Genomic DNA, 23,462 nt, shown 5'->3' on the forward strand with positions numbered 1-23,462 from the left:
TATGTCAGCTATTTCACAACAGGCATTTAATTTCTTAATAGGTAAGTTTTTCATTATTAATAATATTATTATTATTGTTATATTATACAGCGTTTATAGATTGTGGGAGGGATGTAACAAAACCGTTCCGACTAAACCTCGCGAGCATTTACGTGATTTGCGTGAATCGCGGGCTGAAGCGTCTTCCGTCGGATTGTAAAATGGCGCATTATCAAAACTGCATATTTGGCTGACAGGTTAAGAGTAACCTTTTGACATGCGAATCATAATTTGATGTGTGCATGCTCCGGCAATACAATAGTCAGAGAGATTCTTTCATAAATGCGCTCGTTTCGTCTTTAAGACAGCTTGTTAGGTAAACATCGGTTGTTAGCATCTCTTAGCTAACATTTAGCTTGCTAGCTAATAATCACTGCAGTTTATTTCCATACAGTTGCACAAAATGGGCTATTTAAAATTGATAGAGATAGAAAACTTCAAGTCATATAAAGGAAGACAGATCATTGGACCTTTTCATAAATTCACCGCAATTATCGGACCCAATGGATCTGGTAAGTTAACTAACTTGCAGCTAATTCAGAATGCATGCTAACAGGCTATGGATGAAGAGTTCAGACTGTACGTGTCTGTTTCAAAGAGTTACATGTCTCTGTGGTCTGTGTCGAGACCATAACGATTACTTAGCAAGCAGCTAAGTAATACTAAATAAAATAATAAACATGAAGGAAAAAGAAATTGGTACCATGATATAAATCTAAAAATATTCAAGGACCATACTCTAAATCACAAAATATTTTTAAACAAAAGCAAATATTCACCTCTTCCATCAAGTCCACCAAGTGTGTAACATTGATACCACCTGCACATCATTTCTCTTGATGAAATTTCTTGTAATGGAGTGTCTATAGGGACGGTACCAGCCCAATAGGAAGGGTAGTTATTGATAAAGTACTGTATCAATACCACTTCTGCGAAAGGCTACGGGAATATTTGCACATGCACAGTCATGTTACCACCTTGTTTAGAAGCGAAGGTGAAGTAAGTGAATTGGAAGCTGTGATCGGGGTGTATCAGGAGAAAAATCATGTGCAACTATACAAGCGTAACACTAGAAGCATCGAGGTGTATGCACAGAGAGTGCAAGGGCGAAACCTACTGGAAACAGCCAAGATGGAGCTCAAATACGCAGAAATGGACCTTATTAGTAGTTAATAAATTTGTTTTGTAAACTCCCTTTACTCTTGCCCGTTGAAAACTGTTTTCGCTCCGAGTTGCCCACTTTAAGTTGCTTCTTAGCTTAGCTCACAGCTAGTTAGCCTGCCTTCCGCCGACGTTGCGCTGCACTTCCACCACTCTCTCTCTCCCTCCAGCCCGTGAGCTGCAGCTGTAGTCCGCTACTTAAAGATACAGCATATTTTCCCGTACCTTCAGAGCATGAATACAGCAAGAGGATTTCCGTGTCAATATGGGCAATAATGTGCTCTCCCGTACCTGTCCATAAGTGAGCAACATTTGATGAGTGCATTATGTCATTTGGCTTCATACAAGCCAATTGCATTGCTGGTAGGTACGGTGTTATCGGTATGGGTATGGAAATCATTTTCCAGACCAATAATAAATCCACTAGAGTCACGGAAATGTTCCCTTGTCAATAGCAGAGCTCCTACTTGACCAGTACCGGACCCATAGATGCGGCCTTCTTTTAAAGCATTTGAATAACTGCCTTAATTTGGGATAAGTTAACACATTTGTTTCTGTTTAAGTGCCTTCCTTTAGAGCCAGTGGACTTAGACATTTAATTGGGAGTGGGGGGAATCAAAACAACGAAGCCAAGGTTCCTGGAATCTCCAGGATCCACAAATCAGGGTTCTCCATATGAAGCATCTTGAAAGGATGTGTGTGGTGCAACCAGCTGTATGGTCTGTTATGCATAAATCTAAGAAGCACTGGGGCTAGGAGTGGTTCAAGGGACGATCCATGAAGAGAAAAACATACAAAAACATAAAACTCGAGATCTTGGTGTGCCATGTGTGCACATACCACGCAATCATTCAGTTTAACTAATTATTGTTCTTAAGTTAAATAAATGAATTTTCTCAGCACATACAGCCAAGACATTCATTTCTGAGTAAATAAAATCTATTCTGTGTCCAATAAATAATATTTTTGTTTATTATCTGTATAAACACACAGTAATGTCTCTCACTCTGTCACTCTTAATTTGGTGTGCAGTGTACACTTAACTCGAGCACAGCAAACAAGCAATTTTAATCAAATATAGAAACTAATTAATTGCATTGTCCAAGTAAATTGTAGCTCAGTAGACAAAGAAGCGTTTAGAGCGCTGTGAATTCTGGAGATCTGCGTGGAGCACAGACTGGTGTCACTGACCGAATGGCTCCCCCTAAAAATTGGTCTGCCCTGCCTTCACTGCGCGTGTATCATTTTGGAGCGTCAGCATCGACATTTCTAAGCGTCAGCTGTGATCCACCGATTATCATCTAGTTTCTGCTTAAAGCTTCACTCCAGTCATCATCTGTCTCAGTGACAGATATCTGAAGCTTTTGTACAACAATAATTTTCACATAAATTCAGCATTATTTTGTAATAAAAGACGGGGGTCTGATCAGAGCGCACCAGCAGCACGGCAGACGTCTGACGTGCAGCTGCGCCTACGTCATTTCGGTGCGTCAGTAGCAAAATGAGGTGATTTTCACCTCGTTTCTGCTTAAAACTGACTTTAAAATGATTTAAGACCTTGTCATCTGATGGTTAATAATCACATTATTCCGTTTGATTGCTTTGGGTGTAGAGAGTCTGTCTCAGACGTGCTGCTGTGGTCCCAAAGGATGCATGCGCAGTGAAGGCAGGGCGGAGCAATTTTTAGGGGGGAACCGTTTGGTCTGCAAAACTGGACTGACCTGCTGTGCTTCCACCTCCTCAGCTGCGGAGCACAAAAGAGTGTACGTTGACGCATTATTCTGTGGTTTTCAAAATTCTTCTGCCTCTGTTGATGCATTTATGGTACAACAGTATGACACTGTATCATTGTGTGGCATATGGGCAACTTAGCGTTTCTTCCTCGCATGCTTTGAACGCTGCCTTCCGCAATTCTTATGCAAGAGCTTCCCACATACAGCTCGTATGATGCCACGTCATGAATTTGTATTGCGGAATAGGGAGACTTTCTACCAGTATATCAATATGATATGGCCTGTCCCTTCTTTGTTCCCATACAAAGTTTGCATAAAGGAGGAAGGAGGGCCAAACATACATACAGGAATTAAACTTTTGTTGGACAGGTCCAACAGAACTCCAGAATCCCAACTAATGAATGGATGGAGTTGAACTCCTTATATAGAAATGCGACCTCATCTATCGTTAAGCGATCACTTGAGGAAAATTGAGTGTGAGCATTTTTGGCCAACATGTATCATGTAAATTTGTGTCAGCACCTATGTATTTCTGTGTGTATGTGTGTGTGCGCGCGAGTGCGTGCATATATATATATATATATATATATATATATATACACTCAAAAATATAAACGCAACACTTTTGGTTTTGCTCCCATTTTGTATGAGATGAACTCAAAGATCTAAAACTTTTTCCACATACACAATATCACCATTTCCCTCAAACATTGTTCACAAACCAGTCTAAATCTGTGATAGTGAGCACTTCTCTTTTGCTGAGATAATCCATCCCACCTCACAGGTGTGCCATACCAAGATGCTGATTAGACACCATGATTAGTGCACAGGTGTGCCTTAGACTGCCCACAATAAAAGGCCACTCTGAAAGGTGCAGTTTTGTTTTATTGGGGGGGGGGGATACCAGTCAGTATCTGGTGTGACCACCATTTGCCTCATGCAGTGCAACACATCTCCTTCGCATCATCCGTGAAGAGAACACCTCTCCAATGTGCCAAATGCCAGCGAATGTGAGCATTTGCCCACTCAAGTCGGTTATGACGACGAACTGGAGCCAGGTCGAGACCCCGATGAGGACGACGAGCATGCAGATGAGCTTCCCTGAGATGGTTTCTGACAGTTTGTTCAGAAATTCTTTGGTTATGCAAACGATTGTTCCAGCAGCTGTCCGAGTGGCTGGTCTCAGACGATCTTGGAGGTGAACATGCTGGATGTGGAGGTCCTGGGCTGGTGTGGTTACACGTGGTCTGCGGTTGTGAGGCTGGTTGGATGTACTGCCAAATTCTCTGAAACGCCTTTGGAGACGGCTTATGGTAGAGACATGAACATTCAATACACGAGCAACAGCGCTGGTTGACATTCCTGCTGTCAGCATGCCAATTGCACGCTCCCTCAAATCTTGCGACATCTGTGGCATTGTGCTGTGTGATAAAACTGCACCTTTCAGAGTGGCCTTTTATTGTGGACAGTCTAAGGCACACCTGTGCACTAATCATGGTGTCTAATCAGCATCTTGATATGGCACACCTGTGAGGTGGGATGGATTATCTCAGCAAAGGAGAAGTGCTCACTATCACAGATTTAGACTGGTTTGGGAACAATATTTGAGGGAAATGGTGATATTGTGTATGTGGAAAAAGTTTTAGATCTTTGAGTTCATCTCATACAAAATGGGAGCAAAACCAAAAGTGTTGCGTTTATATTTTTGTTGAGTGTGTGTATATATATATATATATATATATATATATATATATATATCTTCACTAGGTTTGTGTCCGTTTATTTATAGTCTATATGTTGTTGCTGCAGGAAAGTCCAACCTTATGGATGCCATCAGCTTCGTGCTGGCAGAGAAGACCAGTAACCTACGTGTGAAAACTCTGAAAGATCTGATCCATGGAGCTCCTGTGGGGAAGCCAGCAGCTAATAGGGCCTTTGTCAGCATGGTGTATCAGGAGGATAATGGAGAAGAACGCTCCTTCACAAGAGTTATTATTGGTATGAGTAGAGCGTTGACACTCGTCACTACCTGACAGAAAATTGCACCTTCATATAAATTAACCTCTACTGTATGTTGCAATAAAAAACAGACTAGATGGTTTACACCTGAAAAATGAATGATTGCTTTTCAACCCAATCTTTTATTTACATTTGAAGATAAGAAGATAAGAAAATGTTTCATTAATTTGTGATTAACCACAAGTTATGAATAGATAATCATGCAATTAATCGCAAATGAAAAAAATGTAATCTATTGGCAGCGCGTGTTTTTACATGAGAAAATTGTTTCTCTTTAAACAAGTTTGATGAAACATTTTTGCTGCCGTCCTTTGTCATTGTCTGTTCTGGGTTGGCTTCAACAGGTGCTTCCTCTGAATACCGTATCAACAACAAGGTGGTAGGCCTGCCTGAATACAGTGAAGAGCTGGAGAAACTGGGTATTCTCATCAAGGCCAGGAACTTCCTGGTTTTTCAGGTGAGGCTGAAATAAAGAGTGAATAAAAATTGATGAAAATGTCTTTCGCTACTTTTTTCATAATAAAGTTACACCATATCACTGTATCAAGTAATTAGACGTTGCACAAGGCAGTGTGCTTCAGACTACCTCAGTAAAAGGTTTTGTGCTGGTGTGTTATATATATAGACTGAAAATTACACAAATGCTTTCAGTGTGCAAGGATTCTGATTTAGTCATATGACAGAAATGAAGATTTGTTTTGTGTTGCAAAATGGGTGTGTTCTTGGTCTCTCCTTAGGGAGCTGTCGAGTCGATTGCAATGAAGAATCCCAAGGAACGCACAGCTCTGTTTGAAGAAATTTCTCGTTCTGGAGAGCTTGCCCAAGAGTATGATCGGAGGAAGAAAGAAATGGTGAAAGCAGAAGAAGACACCCAGTTCAATTACCACCGCAAAAAAAACATTGCTGCTGAGCGCAAGGAAGCCAAGCAAGAGAAAGAGGAGGTTTGTTCTTTATTTTAAAATACACACATCTGTAGCTATATATAGCTTGTGTGTATCTAGCTTGGATTTGGGGAAAAAATGCCATGGTATCTTTAGTCCATTGGCTTTAAAAAAATTTGTGTTGTGCAAAAGAAATTTGACATGTCAGTAAAAATATAATAATGTAATAATATACATAATTTATGTACTCATCTGGATGTCTTGCCGCATCATTTTTCTAGGCTGAGCGTTACCAGCGTCTGAAGGATGAAGTAGCAAGGGCCAGTGTTCAGTTGCAGCTCTTCAAGCTGTACCACAATGAGACAGAGATTGAGAAACTGAACAAAGAATTGGGTCAGAGGAACAAAGAGATTGAGAAGGACCGTAAGAAAATGGATCACGTTGAGGAGGAGCTGAAGGACAAGAAGAAGGAGCTGGGTAGGCTGATGAGGGAGCAGCAGACTATTGAGAAAGAGATCAAGTGAGTCACGATGACAAAATAACGCATGTACTTATTGTTTTTGATGCAGGTTTCTGATTAATTAGATCCTATGCAATTTAAAAACTTTATTCTCATTTGTCTCCACACACAGAGAGAAGGACTCTGAATTGAACCAAAAGCGGCCACAGTACATTAAGGCCAAAGAAAACACCTCCCATAAGATCAAGAAGCTTGAAGCAGCACGAAAGTCTTTGCAAAATGCTCAGAAGATGTACAAGAAGCGCAAGGCAGACATGGATGAGCTGGACAAGGAGATGAGAGCAGTGGAGATGGCCAAGCAAGATTTTGAGGATCGCATGGAGGAGGAAGCCCAGAGCCAGGGCCAGGACCTCACCTTGGAGGAAAACCAGGTGTTTAGATGTTGTACATATTTAAAGAATGACCTTACCAAAAAAAAGTTGACAAAATAATTTATTTAGCTGTTTGGTCATTCCACTGCAAACAAAACCTACAGTAATGGGAACTAAGTTCTGTTTGGGCAGTGGGTATGTTTTTTTATGCTGTCCTGCAGGGAGTCATTTATACATTAGGCAGATGTTACAAAATGAGCTGCATCATTACTCCAGTTGTATGTGGTCTTCTCCAGGTCAAACAGTATCATCGTCTGAAGGAGGAGGCCAGTAAACGTGCTGCCACCTTGGCCCAGGAGCTGGAGAAGTTTAATCGTGATCAAAAGGCAGACCAAGACCGCCTTGACTTGGAGGAAAGAAAGAAAGTGGAGACAGAGGTATCATAGATTAGACACCAGAATATTGAAGAAGCTTGTAGATGTTATACTAAATAGGTTAATTTTGATGGAAACAACCACACACACATATATATGTTTTGTTTTTTTGCTCTAGGCTAAAATTAAACAGAAGATTCGTGAAATTGAGGAAAACCAGAAACGTATTGAAAAATTAGAGGATTACATTGCCACCAGCAGGTAAGGGTCCTACACTGAACTGTCAAGATTTCTGTAGATCAGTGTTATATTTTGAACTGGCTTATTCACTGATTTTTCACTTCTTATTTCTCAGACAATCTCTAGATGAACAGAAGCGCATGGAGGAGGAGTTGACTGAAGAAGTGGAGCTGGCTAAGAGGAGGATTGATGAGATAAACATGGAGCTAAACCAGGTACTAACACTGTAAGCTGTTCAGATGAGGTTATTATGCTGTCCTGATCATTAAAGACCATCCAGTGGACCAGGAGATCACTGAAATACATTGTCCTTTCCATGTAAAATTCAAGCAAGACCCATGAGTTGTTGTTGTCCATTCGGCTGCTCCCGTATTGTTCAGGGTCGCCACAGCGGATACAGCCAGATCTGCTTTGGTGTTTGGCACAGGTTTTTATGCTGGATGCCCTTCCTGACGCAACTCCAGTTTTACCTGGAGAAACACACACAGCTGCTGGTGTTCCGAAGAGGTCTCCCATCCAAGTACTAAGCAGATGCTGCACTGCTTAGCTTCTGAAATCTGACGGGATCAGGCTGACACAGAGCAGACCGGCTGCAAACAAGACCTATGAGAACCGACTGACTATTCCTTTGGTTCTGGCAAAATAAGCAATGAACAGCAGGGTTCTCACCAGAATTTTTTTTTTTTTTACCTGCGTGAAGTTCCCACACTCTGTTTTAACAGCACAAACTAGCACAAATGTAGCACAAATGATAGAGACCAGCTTGGAGAGATTTGGATGGTTTTGTGGGGGGGGGCAGAGTGACATCACGTGCCAGAAAATGTATTCTTGAGTTACTCAAAAGGTTTAACAGCACAAACGTAGCACAAAGCTACAACCCCAATTTCAATGAAGTTGGGACGATATGTAAAATGTAAATAAAACAGAATACAATGATTTGCAAATCCTTTTCAACCTATATTGAATTAAATACACAACAAAGACAAGATATTTAATGTTCAAACTGATAAACTTTATTGTTTTTGTGCAAATATTTGCTCATTTTGAAATGAATGCCTGCAACACGTTTTAAAAAAGCTGGGACAGTGGTATGTTTACCACTGTGTTACATCACCTTCTAACAACACTCAAGCATTTGGGAACTGAGGGCACTAATTGTTGAAGCTGTTATTGTTGAAGGAGGGTCTTGGGGGATGCCCCTGGGACCCTCCTACAATACAATACAATAGTTGTGGGGCTTCTACCTGTAGACGTGTCTTTTTGACTGAACTTTGACTTCATGGACATGTTTAATGATTCATTCATTCATTTAATGTTAAAATACAGGGTGACTCACAAAACAGAGCACTTTCCCATAGAATTCCGTGTTAAAATGTCCAACTTTAGAGCAGAAATAAACATGTTTATTTGGTACAAAAACAGTTTTGGTTTCTGTAGATAGTTTCCTCCTCTTTGACAAATGTACTAGGAATGATTTTTGTTTCTAAATTCTTCTAACTTTTAAGATGTTTTAAGCCACAAAGTTCTGTAAATTTGGGGGTGTGGTTGCTTTGAGTGACAGCAGCTGAACAGTGCGTCTTAACAACAGCTCTGTCTGCTCAATGCGGCTGGTAGTGTAGATGGTGTTTGTTTGGAGTGTTTTATTACAAACACCTGTAATAATACAGCTTGTTCTGCTTTGATGTCTCTTGCAGTATTCGCACTGAAACTCGTTGGATTTAATGCTGCATTCCAACGGTGTTAGTACTTTTAGCAGTTGTCAGTAGCTTAATCTGTTAAGTCTACTTAATGCATGATTATTGAGAAACTACACAGCTCATTAATCTTAATATCCACAACAAAGTAAACCATTAGGAGAACCACAGCACAGTCCACAAAAATATGACTTGGTAAACACCAGAACTGAGGTAAGGTGGCTCGGACTCTAAGATGGGTTCAGGTGTCTTTCCTCACACACAAAGCTACCCACGCGCCACCCCTTTATGCATTAATGAGTTCATCATTCAGCTCCTGTGAAAATGACACGAACCACACCATAGCCCAGACACAGGCTTCATTTTGTCTGTTCCAGGTCTCTATAGACAACTAATGGGTGATGTCACGCAAACTTTGTCCAGTGTATATACAGTCTATGATAATTACCAGGGAGCAAATGACAAGTATTGATGTAATAAATCCTAGTCATTTGAGTATCAAGCCTAATAATACCTTATGTTAAAGGATCATAGAAAGGATTTCAAGTCAACCATCTGTCTATTAACAATTAATTCACCTTTGCCATTTGCTGTAGGTAATGGAGCAGTTGGGAGATGCCAGGATTGACAGGCAGGAGAACAGTCGTCAGCAGCGTAAAGCTGAGATCATGGAGAGCATCAAAAGACTCTATCCTGGCTCTGTGGTGAGGAAACTGTGATAGTTTGAACATTATGTCATGGTTTTATGGTTGCAATACTAGAGTCTTTTGTGTTCTGGTAAGTGGATTTAGTTGAGAATGTTTGCGCAGCATAAATTGAACTTTTACTGTGTGCTTTAATTTTCCAGTATGGTCGTCTGATCGACTTGTGCCAACCCACCCAAAAGAAGTATCAGATTGCTGTGACCAAAGTTTTGGGGAAGAACATGGATGCCATTATTGTTGACTCTGAGAAGACTGGTAGAGACTGTATTCAGTACATCAAAGAGCAGCGAGGAGAGCCAGAGACATTCCTTCCTCTCGACTACTTAGAGGTTCACAAACAATTATCTTTTTAATAACTACAAACCTATTAGGAATATTGGGAAATATTAGGAAAATATACAGTACTGTTCAGAATAATAGTAGTGCTATGTGACTAAAAAGATTAATCCAGGTTTTGAGTATATTTCTTATTGTTACATGGGAAACAAGGTACCAGTAGATTCAGTAGATTCTTACAAATACAACAAGACCAAGCATTCATGATATGCACACTCTTAAGGCTATGAAATTGGGCTATTAGTGAAAAAAGTAGAAAAGGGGGTGTTCACAATAATAGTAGCATCTACTGTTGACGCTACAAACTCAAAACTATTATGTTCAAACTGCTTTTTTAGCAATCTTGTGACTCACTAAACTAGTATTTAGTTGTATAACCACAGTTTTTCATGATTTCTTCACATCTGCGAGGCAATGTTGTTGGTTTGGAACCAAGATTTTGCTTGTTTACTAGTGTGCTTGGGGTCATTGTCTTGTTGGAACACCCATTTCAAGGGCATGTCCTCTTCAGCATAAGGCAACATGACCTCTTCAAGTATTTTGACATATCCAAACTGATCCATGATACCTGGTATGCGATATATAGGCCCAACACCATAATAGGAGAAACATGACCATATCATGATGCTTGCACCACCATGCTTCACTGTTTTCACTGTGAACTGTGGCTTGAATTCAGAGTTTGGGGGTCGTCTCAAACTGTCTGCAACCCTTGGACCCAAACAGAACAATTTTACTCTCATCAGTCCACAAAATATTCCTCCATTTCTCTTTAGGCCAGTTGATGTGTTCTTTGGCAAATTGTAACCTCTTCTGCACGTCTTTTATTTAACAGAGGGACTTTGCGGGGGATTCTTGCAAATAAATTAGCTTCACACAGGCGTCTTCTAACTGTCACAGCACTTACAGGTAACTCCAGACTGTCTTTGATCATCCTGGAGCTGATCAATGGGTGAGCCTTTGCCATTCTGGTTATTCTTCTATCCATTTTGATGGTTGTTTTCCATTTTCTTCCACGCGTGTCTGGTTTTTTTTTTTTGTTTGTTTGTTTGCTTGCTTTTTTTGTCCATTTTAAAGCATTGGAGATCATTGTAGATGAACAGCCTATAATTTTTTGCACCTGCGTATAAGTTTTCCCCTCCAATCAACGTTTTAACCAAACTACGCTGTTCTTCTGAACAATGTCTTGAACGTCTCATTTTCCTCAGGCTTTCAAAGAGAAAAGCATGTTCAACAGGTGCTGGCTTCATCCTTAAATAGGGGACACCTGATTCACACCTGTTTTTTCCACAAAATTGACGAACTCACTGACTGAATGCCACACTACTATTATTGTGAACACCCCCATTTTTCCTTTTTTTTTTTTTTTTTTTTACTAATAGCCCAATTTCATAGCCTTAAGAGTGTGCATATCATGAATGCTTGGTCTTGTTGGATTTGTGAGAATCTACTGGTACCTTGTTTCCCATGTAACAATAAGAAATATACTCAAAACCTGGATTAATGTTTTTAGTCACATAGCACTACTATTATTCTGAACACTACTGTAGGTATAATGTTAAAAAATGTCTAAGACCAATGTAGCCCCATTTGCTGGACAGAAAAAAAGTCACTTAAGCATTTGTGATAACAGTATGAAGTATTTTATTATCTATGGTAATTTGTTGTTGGTCAGACAGACACTATTTGTACGCATTTTACAAGCTGTGTGTAGGCTTTTTTCTTTTTTCAAATGACAGTCAAATTTTCTTGAAAATTGTGTATTACAATAATTTATATGAATTTATAGTACTGGAAAGTATTCACAGCACTTCAGTTTTTCTACATTTTGTTGTTACAGCATTATTTCACAATGGAGTAAATTCATTTTTCCCTCAAACTTCTATTCACAGCAACCCATAATGACAACATGAAAAAAAGTTTTTGTGAAATTTTTGCAAATTATTTAAAATAAAAAAAAAACTAAGAAATCACATGTCCATAAGTATTCACACCATTTGCTCAGTGCACCTTTGGTATCAATTACAGCCTCAGGTCTTCTTGAATATGATGCCACAAGCTTGGTGCACCTATCTTTGGGCAGTTTTGCCCATTCCTCTTTGCAGTACCTCTCAGGCTCCATCAGGTTGGATGGGGAGCATCGGTGCACAGCCATTTTCAGATCTTTCCAGAGATGTTCAACTGGATTCAGGTCTGGGCTCTGGCTGGGCCACTCAAGGACATTCACAGAGTTGTCGTGAAGCCACTCCTTTGATATCTTGGCTGTGTACTTAAGGTCATTGTTGAGTTGAATGGTAAATGGATTGCATTTATATAGCGCTTTTCCATCTGCATCAGACGCTCAAAGCGCTTTACAAATAATGCCTCACATTCACCCCGATGTGGGGGTGCTGCCATACAAGGCGCTCGCTACACACCGGAAAGATGAAAACTCGCCTCAGTCTGAGGTCAAGAGTGCTCTGGAGCAGGTTTTCATCCAGGATGTCTCTGTACATTGCTGTATTCATCTTTCCCTCAATCCTGACTAGTCTCCCAGTTCCTGCCACTGACAAACATCCCCACAGCATGATGCTGCCACCACCGTGCTTCACTGTAGGGATTGTGCCTGGTTTCCTCCAAACATGACACCTGGCATTCCTGCCAAAGAGTTCAATCTTTGTCTCATCAGACCAGAGAATTTTGTTTCTCATGGTCTGAGAGTCCTTCAGGTGCCTTTTGTCAAACTCCAGGTGGGCTGCCATGTGCCTTTTACTAAGGAGTGGCTTCTGTCTGGCCTCTCTATCATACAGGCCTGATTGGTGGATTGCTGCATCAATGGCTGCCATTCTGGAAGGTTCTCCTCTCTCCACAGAGGAATGTTGGAGCTCTGACAGAGTGCCCATCGGGTTCTTGGTCACCTCCCTGATTAAGGCCTTTCTCCCTCAATCTCAGTGTAGACGGGCGGTCAGCTGTATGAAGAGTCCTGGTGGATCCGAACATCTTCCATTTATGGACGCTGGAGGCCACTGTGCTCAGTGGGACCTTCAAAGCAGCAGAAATGTTTAACCTTCCCCAGATTTGTGCCTCAACACAAGCCTGGCTTGGAGGTGTACAGACAATTCATTTGACTTCATGCTTGGTTTGTGCTCTGACATGCACTGTCAACTGTGGGACCTTATATGTAGACAAGTGTATGTCTTTCCAAGTCATGTCCAATCAACTGAATTTTCCCCAGGTAGACTCCAATTAAGCTGTAGAAACATCTCAAGGATAATCAGTGGAAACAGGATGCACCTGAGCTCAGTTTTAAGCTTCATGGCAAAGGCTGTGAATACTTATGTACATGTGGTTTCTTAGTTGATTTATTTTTAATAAATTTGAAAAAAAAACAAAAACTTTTTTACATTATTATGGGGTATTGTCTGTAGAATTTTGAGGGGAAAAATGAATTTAATCCATTTTGGAATAAGGCTGTAACATAAAATGTGGAAAACGTGAAGCGCTGTGAATACTTTCCAGATGCACTGTAAAATGACCCTGTCTTAAGGTGTCCTCTTTACTTTTGCTTTGTTACAGGTGAAACCAACAGATGAGAAACTGAGAGAATTGCGGGGAGCTAAGCTGGTGATTGATGTGATTCGCTATGAGCCCCCCCACATCAAGAAGGCTCTCCAGTATGCATGTGGCAATGCCTTGGTCTGTGAAAATGTGGAGGATGCAAGGAGGATTGCTTTTGGAGGGCCATACAGACACAAGGTGATTAATATAACATAATAAGCATTAATTACTGTGGAGTCACATATTAGGTCAATATTTTCTATTATATTTTATATAAATTCTGTTTAGAGTCTGTTGATTGAATCATTGTAATTGAAGCACATCTGCTCCTCGGGTGTAATATTTGTGACATGTTTAACTTGACTATTTTTCTTCTTCCTGTGTCCAGACTGTAGCCCTGGATGGTACTTTGTTCCAAAAGTCTGGAGTGATATCTGGAGGAGCCAGTGATTTGAAAGCCAAGGCCAGGCGCTGGGATGAGAAAGCAGTGGATAAGCTTAAGGAGAAGAAGGAGAAACTTACAGATGAGCTCAAAGTATGTTTGATAATGTCCATTTCTTCAAGGAAATTATGCTTTTGATCCTGTCTCTGTTACTCAGCAGGATTGCTCATTTTCTTCCAAATTGAGGGAGAGCTCATAGATTTTTCAAGGAGCTTTCAGTATGAAGAAAGAATGGTCAGCCTGTAAACAAGTCAACTATAGCTTAATTTTTCTCAGAAGAAATAAAGATGTTGAAAGTACATGGAATAATAAGACATTGCGGTGTTGAGTGATATATGCACCCTGTGATGCTCTGTAACTGTATTTTTGCAACTTCTCATCCAGATGCAGTTAAACCAATTAAAAAAATCCCTTAGACTTATCATTTTAAAAATATTGCATGTTTGTTTCTTTCTTTTTTCTTTATTTTGGAATGAATATGTAGATTGAGTTGCAGTCATAGGAACAACATAGAAGATTGAGATTGTGACTTGTTTAATGATCATCACCAGTTTAAATCTTTGATGTAGATTAGAAAATACTTCAGTGCGATGCTCTGCATTTGAGCACAGATTTCATAGAAGCAACATTTCAAATGCATACTTGTTCACAAATTACAACCTTTGGAGAAAATGTTATAACATTTGTCCTGTTGATTTATTAAATTTGTAGGAGCAAATGAAGGCCAAGAGGAAGGAAGCAGAGCTTCGTCAAGTGCAGTCACAAGCCCACGGTTTGCAGATGAGACTAAAGTACTCACAGAGCGACCTGGAACAGACAAAAACCCGCCACCTATCACTCAACATGCAGGTACAATGTGTTTTTTGCTTCCTGTTGGTGTCTGCTAGAATGTCCATTGACTTAAAACTTGTTTAATTTTCAACATACAGGAAAAGTCTAAACTGGAGAGTGAACTAGCAAACTTTGGCCCTCGCATCAATGACATCAAGAGAATCATCCAGTCCCGTGAGAGAGAGATCACTGACCTGAGGGACCGCATGAACCTGGTGAGACTGACACAAAGTGATGTCTGTTTAAAAGCAGGTTTATATGGTTCTGATGTTCTGCTTTAAAAACTGTAATGAATAATTTTCCTTTTCCAGGTGGAAGATGAAGTGTTTGTGGAATTCTGTAAAGAGATTGGAGTGAGGAACATCAGAGAGTTTGAAGAGGAGAAGGTGAAGAGGCAGAATGAAATTGCAAAGAAGCGGTGAGTGTAGTAATAGTACAGTATTTCAATTCTCTCCACATTGTGAGATATTTGTTTTTGACCTTTCTCAGTAATTTTGCTAACCACATTCCTTTTTGTTTCAGTCTTGAGTTTGAGACCCAGAAGACCCGTCTGGGTATCCAGGTAGACTATGAGAAGAACCAGCTAAAGGAGGACCAAGAAAAGGTCATGATGTGGGAGCAGACAGTCAAAAAGGATGAGGCTGAAATCGAGCGACTTAAAAAGGTTAAGATATGAAAACTCAATCTGAACTCTGTAAGAATGCACATTTGTGGTCTTTACAATTTCATAAGTCATTTCCTCAGTTCCAAATTCTTAAACATCGTGTTTAGGAGGAACACAGGCACATGAAGATCATTGATGAGACAATGGCCCAGCTGCAGGACCTGAAAAATCAGCACCTTACCAAAAAATCTGAGGTCAATGATAAAAACCATGAAATGGAGGAGATTCGCAAAAAACTGGGTGGAGCCAACAAGTGAGTGCAAACACACACACACTTAGATTATATTTTGTAATGTTATGTAAATATTTACATGTAATTGGTTTCTTTTAACTTTTTCATATGTTCAGGGAGTTAACTCAACTCCAGAAGGAAGTGACAGCCATTGAGACTAAACTGGAGCAGAAACGCAGCGATCGTCACAACTTGTTGCAAGCCTGCAAAATGCAGGATATCAGGTTGCCTCTTAGATCTGGAACAATGGATGATATCAGCCAGGGAGAGGTGTGTGTGGATATATATACACATGCACATACAGACACCGGGTGATTTCACACTTGTACTGATTCGTCTTTCCAAATGAACCAAGTTTTGGACATACAAAGCCACATGTACTGACTGTTTCATTGGACAGTTTGTGAACATCATCATTCGTCACCTGCTCTATATGGACCCAGTGAGAAAACATAAACAGTTTGCTCTGGTGATTATTAAAGTAGAGCTGAAACACACACACTCATCTTCAACTGCTTAGTCCAAACAAGGGTCGCAGGGGGCTGGAGCCTATCCCAGCAGTCAAGGACAGGACACACAGGACAGGACGCCAGTCTGTCACAGGGCCACAAACAAACACATTCACACCCACTCGCACACCTATGGACAAATTAAAGATTCCAATCCACCTAACCCGCATGTCTTTTGATGTGTGAGGAAACCGGAGGAAACCCACGCAAACACGGGGAGAACATACAAACCCCACACAGAAAGGCCACAGGCAGGAATTGAACCCATGACCTCCTCGCTGTGAGGCAACAGTGCTAACCACTAAACCACCGTGCTGCCCAGAGCTGAAACAATTAACAGAAAAATAATTGTCAAAGATTTTAATCATTAATTGTTTAAGCTTTACTTGCATTCTCAACCTGGTTCCAGAAAGGCCTGAAAGGATCCAGGTTTTTATTGAAGCCACAGACTCCACTACTTGACTTGTCTGTCTTTATAATGTGGAAATACAACAGCAATGACCACCACTTAAAGGTTAGACAACTATTTGCAGCTAATCAGCAGGGCAGTTTGTTCTGCCCAGTACTATATGTTGAACCAGGAACCAGAGACTGAAATTATAATTGAAACTAAATTAGAACTGGACCTTTTGCCAGTGGCAAACCATAAGTTCAATTTTGGAGCACCAAAAAAAGTGATACTGCGGTGATGGAAAAAGACCCCATGTGTCTGTGTGGGAGCAGACCTGCTATAGATGAAAACATTTCTTTCTTGTATTTATGTGTTCCAGGGGAGCTCCCAGACAGATGAGTCAAGCAGTCAGAGGACCTCCAGCAGTGTTCTGGCTAAAGAAGCTCTCATCGAGATAGACTACAGCAACCTGTCTGAGGACCTGAAGGTAGCCCATCAACACAAATCCCATGGGTTTTAAATTTTATTTTATAATCACATTACATTTACATACAACAACATTTATCATTATTCAGTCATGTGTTTTTTATTCCATCTGACAGTGATATCATTGCTTTTGTTCCTTTTTTTAAGTTGTCAAAAGTAGTAACTAAGGTGTTTTATAACAGATGAGAGCCCACAGTACAATAAAATCTTCAAATGACAAATGGACCCTCAGCATGAAAAAGGCTTTATTATCCCTACTAGAGTGTAATAAACCAGAAAATAAATTTGTCCAGTTTATATAGATTAATGTGAAGGTTGTCCGTATTGATGCTTATGATATACTGTAAAGACTGTTGTTTAAGTACATAAATCCCCTTTCCATTGAACAGGATGCCCTGTCAGAGGAAGAGATAAAAGCAGAGACAAACACACTGCAGCAGCGTCTGAATGAACAGCAGAGCATCCTACAAAGGATCAGTGCACCCAACATGAAGGCCATGGAGAAGCTTGAGAGTGTCAGGGATAAGTTCCAAGAGACAAGTGACGGTAAGAGACAGCAAGAAAAATTGTGGAAAAAATGCAAACTAACGGGACATTTCTTTATCCCTTAATCACTGTGATTTCATGTTTCTGTTCTATTTCTGTTGCAGAGTTTGAAGCTGCCCGTAAAAGAGCCAAGAAGGCCAAACAAGCCTTTGAGCAAATCAAGAAAGAAAGATTTGACCGCTTCAATACCTGCTTTGACTCTGTGGCCACAAACATTGATGAGATCTACAAAGCACTCTCACGGAACAGCAGCGCTCAGGTTTCTGCTTAAAATAAATCATTTTACTGTCTATCAACCTAAACAGTCATTCAGTTCCATGCAGCAGTTTCTAGTCTATTCATTTTACGCTGATGAGTAATGCATAAGTCACAGGAGGACGTACTAGAAATAATTTATTTAAATAGTTTATATTCATGTTGTGTGAAAAAGAAGAAATCCTTTTAAAATCATGGTGTGTTTTCTGTAGGCTTTTCTGGGTCCGGAAAACCCAGAGGAACCATACCTTGATGGTATCAACTATAACTGTGTGGCTCCAGGGAAGCGTTTCAGACCCATGGATAATCTGTCTGGAGGAGAGAAGACTGTAGCTGCTCTTGCTCTGCTCTTTGCCATTCACAGGTGAAACACAGCAGGACTAAACATTTGATAAAGAGCCTCACATCTGATAATGATACATTTCCAGTATTATTGAACAGCATCTCTGTGATTCTCTGCAGTTATAAACCCGCCCCCTTCTTTGTCCTGGATGAGATTGATGCTGCTCTTGATAACACTAACATTGGGAAGGTTTGTTAATCACATTAGCTTCAGACCTTACTTTTTTAAAGAACAATACTTGTGATATGAGCAGAGCTTTTTGTTAATGCTGATCATTAAATTAAGTAAACAGAACTCATAATTCCTCTCTGCAACCTGAAGGTGGCCAACTACATAAAGGACCAGTCGGTGGAGAACTTCCAGGCTATTGTCATTTCTCTGAAGGAAGAGTTCTACACCAAGGCAGATTCTCTCATTGGTGTTTATCCAGAGGTGTGTTCTTAATATTATTGTCCTTATGAAACAATAGGTCATTCTACTGAGTGTGGCTAAAGCCCTGCTGTTGTGCAGTGGCAGGACTCGGGGTTATTTTAACAAAGTGCATTTATGGAGGGTGAAAAAAAAATTTAGATCAAAAACAGTCAAGACTGTAGTGATGCTACACCCACATCTCAAAGTATCAGGCGTGCAGACAAAATGTTGGGATTTTAAACAGAGTTCACTAAAAATAAAACACATGTTGCATGGAGTTGACGAACTTGTGGTACCTGTGAACAGGTATTCCAGCCCCGGGCGATTGGACTACATTCCGCACTTCCTCTGCATTTCTTGCTTTTGCCTCAGAAACAGTCACCCCACAAATTTTGTATTGGATTAAGGTTCAGGGATTGGGCTGGCCACTCCATAACATTAATCTGATTGGTCTGGAACCGAGATGCTGTTCCCTTGCTGGTGTGTTTGGGGTTGTTGTCTTGTTGAAACAACCACTTCAAGGGTATTTCCTCTCCAGCAGTTAATGTGTTGTTTGGCAAATTGTAACCTCTTTAGCATGTTATTTTTTTTTTTTCAACAATGGGACTTTGCGGGGGCTTCTTGACTGTAGCTTGGCTTCACATAGGTGTGTTCTAATTGTTACAGTACTCTGGTAACTTTAGACCTATATTGATCACTCTGGAGCTGATCATTGGCAGAGTCTTTGCCATTCTGGACAGGATATAGCGGTGTAGTCGCAGGGGGTAGGGGGGTTTCCAGTTTGTTGGGCTCAGGTTCTCGTCACTGCTTTTTGCAGAAGATGTGGTCCTGTTAGCATCATTGGCCTGTGACCTCCAGCACTCACTGGATTGGTTCGCAGCAGAGTGTGAAGCGGCTGCGATGTGGATCAGCACCTCTAAATCTGAGGCCATGGTTCTCAGCAGGAAACCGATGGATTGCCTACTCCGGGTAGGGAATGAGGTCTTGCCCCAAGTGAAGGAGTTCAAGTACCTTAGGGTTTTGTTCACGAGTGAGGGGACGATGGAGCGTGAGATTGGCTGGAGAATCAGTGCAGCCGGGGTTGTATTGCATTCGATCTACCATACTGTTGTGACGAAAAGGGAGCTGATCCAAAAGGCAAAGCTCTCGATCTCCTTGTCAGTCTTCGTTCCTTCTCTCACCTATGGTCATGAGGGTTGGGTCATGACTGAAAGAACTAGATTGCGGGTACAACTGGCTGAAATGGGCTTCCTTAGGAGGTTCGCTGGTGTCTCCCTTAGAGGTAGGGTGAGAAGCTTGGCCATCCATGAGGAGCTTGGAGTAGAGCCGCTGCTCCTTTGTGTTGAAAGGAGCCAGCTGAGGTGGTTCTGGCATCGGGTCCAGGCATGCCCATCTGGGTGGAGACCCCGGGGAAGACCCAGGACTAGGTGGAGAGATTATATCTCCAACTGGCCTGGGAACGCTTTGGTATTCCCGTCAGAGGTGGTTGATGTGGCCCAGGAAAGGGAAGTTTGGGGTCCCTTGCTGGAGCTGTTGCCCCCACGATCTGATCCCGGCTAAACGGTTGAAGATGAGTGTGTGCTTTGTTCCCAGTGCATTTGCGTATATGGAAAGAAAAGCTGTTTTAACCCCTTCTAAGCCTGTATATCTCTTTGATGGGAAATTTCACTTTTTATTTGTGAGATACTCACAAGCCAAAATGAGGTGGGTGGTAGGGATTAGGATTTTGAGCTTTACTCACTTTTTTAAACACACTGCACTTGTTTTGAACACAACTGTATTTCAGGTTGAGTGTATTTATTTTCCATAATCAGAAAACAGTTTGTAGAATACTTGGTCTGAAGTGCTTGTCAAAGAAACAATTTATTTTTATTTTTATATATATATAAGTATGATTGCAAAAATAATTTCTTGTTTTTCTTATCATCCACAGCAAGGGGACTGTGTTATCAGCAAAGTGTTAACCTTTGACCTCTCTCAGTATCCTGATGCCAACCCAAATCCCAACGAATAACCAGCACAGGCATCTTGGCAAGTTGGATGTTCCCTTTGCTCTTCTCTCCAAATTACTTGTGTGTAGACAGAACGTGTCAGCTGGGTCCCACATGGTAGTTATGATAGTTATTTTTAACTATATTTCTTGTTTTTGATATTTTAGAGCAGTGACTTGGGAAGTTGTTTTTTTTTAATGTGTAACTTTGGGGGGAGCTGGTACCTCATGGCTGTTCTTCATGCAGCAGCAACCATGTACATGTATTTAAAGCAGCTCTTTTTAATCACTTGATAAAATGTGACTGTTTTGTTTTGAGACTCTTGTATTGGTCACAGCCCTCTTTACAGTTGTGTGCTTAAAGCTCTCACCTGTCCTCTGTTGTGTGTATGATAAAATGTTTGCATTTTGATATGTGCTGGTCTTAATGATGGCAGCTGTATGGTAGACACATTCCTGTCTGTGATTGTGAGCTACAGCTGGCCGGGCAGAAATAAATCATGTTTAGCGAAGCTGACTTCATAGTGATTGGAACAGAAAAATACGGATTTGGAAAAGCTATATGACTGTCTCTTTATATTTCTTTATTAACATGTTCAGCTTTAGGAAAATTAAAAACTGAGAATATTCAGTTATATCTGTTGATTGCTTCAATAAATAACGAATGATTTAAGCTTTATTTTAGTTTTCTGGTTCATTTAGTTTGTTGCTCTTGTGTCCTTGAGCCTGTAGTGCACCTTGCTTTTTAATGCAGTATTTTCATTCCATAAGCAGAGCTTGTGCTTTGCTAGGACAAACTATTTATAGAGGCTCTCAGTTTTCGCATCGTAACATCGACCAGGCCGGCGTCCAAGAATCCACTTTGATCAAAGCTCTGTCTGCATGCTCTGCAGGGAGTTCAGTCGTTAAATGTGATTTTATGAAACACACCTTTTCCAAGGGTTTATTGCTCCATCACAGCCTGTGATGTCTCTTGTCTGTCTGTGGCTTTTACAAGAACAAAATGAAACAGAAAACTGTCCAATAATTTATTTTTACGAAGATGACATGGATAAAATGAGACACAGTTTCAATAAAATGAGCTAAGGAGTACACCCAAACTGTCTTCTAAAACCCTCACACAAAAAATATAACAACAAAACACTAGTGGAGAAGTAAAAAAAAAAAAAAAAAAACATTTAGATGATTTATAATTGTTTGCATTAAGGCAAGAATAAAAGTGCAGTTTTTATGCCTATGCAGCTTTGAGTTAAGCCTCACTGGGCTGTTTCCAGTAAATCCACCACACTCCAGGTGTGCTGCTGACACCTTGGTGTAAAGTGTCTTCTAAGAAATCTGCTGACACAAACCACATACAGGAGACGTGGTGAGCAGCATAAAACTCAAACCTTTGTAAAAGAACTGATGCCAAGTGATCAGAAGACCCACTCTAAAAAAACAAACAAACAAACAAAAAAAAAAACACTCAGCCCCAGGGGTCGTTACAACCATGTGAACAACACATTCACTTGGCCTGAGCGCAGAGAAACTCAGACAAGGCTGCAGCAATCTGGCCTCATTTTCCCATCGTCAGTGAACTACAACCATTAAAATCTGCCTGTCTCCTGTTCAAAGTTCTTTTCAGACATTTTAGTCAAAAGTCACTGTCCAACCTTCACGAGCAAGGCTTTACTAATGTTCAGCTCACTCCTTGTTAATATGTCTGTGGAATGGATCACCTCGGGATGTTCAAAGAAAGAAGTGCATCATTCTGGTTTTATTTGTCTTATAAATGTGAAGACATGCTTTTCCTCAGTTAACAGATATATATTTTTTTGTGGTTAGGCTTCCATAGATACAAACCACATTTCACAATATATCTAAGTAGAGCCTGTTGGGTTTGTAAGTCAGGCTGATGGATACAGATTTGAAGAGGTGGAGCCACCAACAAGTAGCATGATAGCATCAGATCCTCTAAACACTGGTGTCGCCCTCAGCAGGAGCCTCTGCATAATGCACGGGAGCAGAGGGAATCATGGGGATGGGACGTCTCTTTCTCCTCACAGCTGGCTCAGCCTGTGTGACAGGATCAGAGGATGGAGCAGGGACAGGGATGGGTTGTCTCTTTTTTGCTGAGGCCATGCTGCTGGAGCGGTTGTTGAGAACGCCCTGAGCGGTGCTCTCCATCTCAGTTATAGGGATTTGCATGGCGTCAGCCATCTCCTTCTTAGTCACAGACACAAAGCCTGGGTCTCTGGCCAGGGATACCAGACCCCCTTTTACTAAAGCCTGGAAGAGAGAAACAAGCATAAGACTATGATTAACGTAAACATTTAAATGTCATCAAACTGGTAATGGCCAACCCTAAAACGGCTCATTATTAATGTTATGGGATATGGTTGATTTCACCTGCAATCAGTTTTGTAGCAGATTACTCAGAAATTAATGATTTGATGTTCACAATGCTTGGTGAGAAGGTGCTTAGGCCTGGCCTGGATTCAGATACAGCAACAAGGGTAACTTTAAGACACTTCGTCAATAAAGAAGGTATTTCAATAAGACAATGGGATTTTAATCAATTTTGGCCTTGGGTTGCAGGTTCATTAGAACTTGAACTGGATGTGGATTAAGAGATGCAATATACGTTCCTACTATGTTTCTCATTGAATCATTGTTACTTATATTGGCTTGAAATGCATGAAACAATGGCACACAACAAGGGTTTCCCTGAACCACTGCTGAAGATCTAAACCTCATTTAAATTTGAAATAAACATAAATGCAAAAGTAGGTTTGATCTGTTTTGGAACCTGTTAGTGCAGCAGATAACAGAAT

At 40.7% G+C, this 23,462-nt stretch overlaps 2 protein-coding genes across 2 annotated transcripts in view; one reads left to right on the forward strand and one right to left on the reverse strand.

Moving 5' to 3' along the window:
- The first annotated feature begins 178 nt into the window (after positions 1-178).
- On the forward strand, positions 179-21,284 carry smc1a (structural maintenance of chromosomes 1A). Its single transcript, XM_034172373.1, has 26 exons — positions 179-551; positions 4,743-4,931; positions 5,297-5,409; positions 5,690-5,893; positions 6,115-6,353; positions 6,466-6,724; positions 6,961-7,101; positions 7,217-7,299; positions 7,394-7,493; positions 9,569-9,676; positions 9,820-10,005; positions 13,568-13,747; positions 13,938-14,084; positions 14,703-14,840; positions 14,921-15,037; positions 15,134-15,240; positions 15,345-15,486; positions 15,594-15,739; positions 15,835-15,988; positions 16,998-17,105; positions 17,494-17,650; positions 17,755-17,909; positions 18,118-18,269; positions 18,368-18,437; positions 18,570-18,680; positions 20,593-21,284. The coding sequence occupies exons 1-26, from the start codon at positions 443-445 to the stop codon at positions 20,671-20,673; spliced, it is 3,696 nt and encodes a 1,231-aa protein (XP_034028264.1). The 5' UTR covers positions 179-442; the 3' UTR covers positions 20,674-21,284.
- Positions 21,285-22,135: 851 nt separating this feature from the next.
- LOC117512349 (dihydropyridine-sensitive L-type skeletal muscle calcium channel subunit alpha-1-like) overlaps positions 22,136-23,462 on the reverse strand; it is a 107,567-nt gene continuing 106,240 nt past the window's right edge. Inside the window, exon 45 of the mRNA XM_034172377.1 lies at positions 22,136-22,917. Within this exon, the coding sequence (XP_034028268.1) occupies positions 22,603-22,917 (315 nt within the window). The 3' untranslated portion in view covers positions 22,136-22,602. The remainder of the gene's footprint in view (positions 22,918-23,462) is intronic.

Source organism: Thalassophryne amazonica, chromosome 6 (assembly GCF_902500255.1).
Source record: "Thalassophryne amazonica chromosome 6, fThaAma1.1, whole genome shotgun sequence".
Classification (NCBI taxonomy): domain Eukaryota; kingdom Metazoa; phylum Chordata; class Actinopteri; order Batrachoidiformes; family Batrachoididae; genus Thalassophryne; species Thalassophryne amazonica.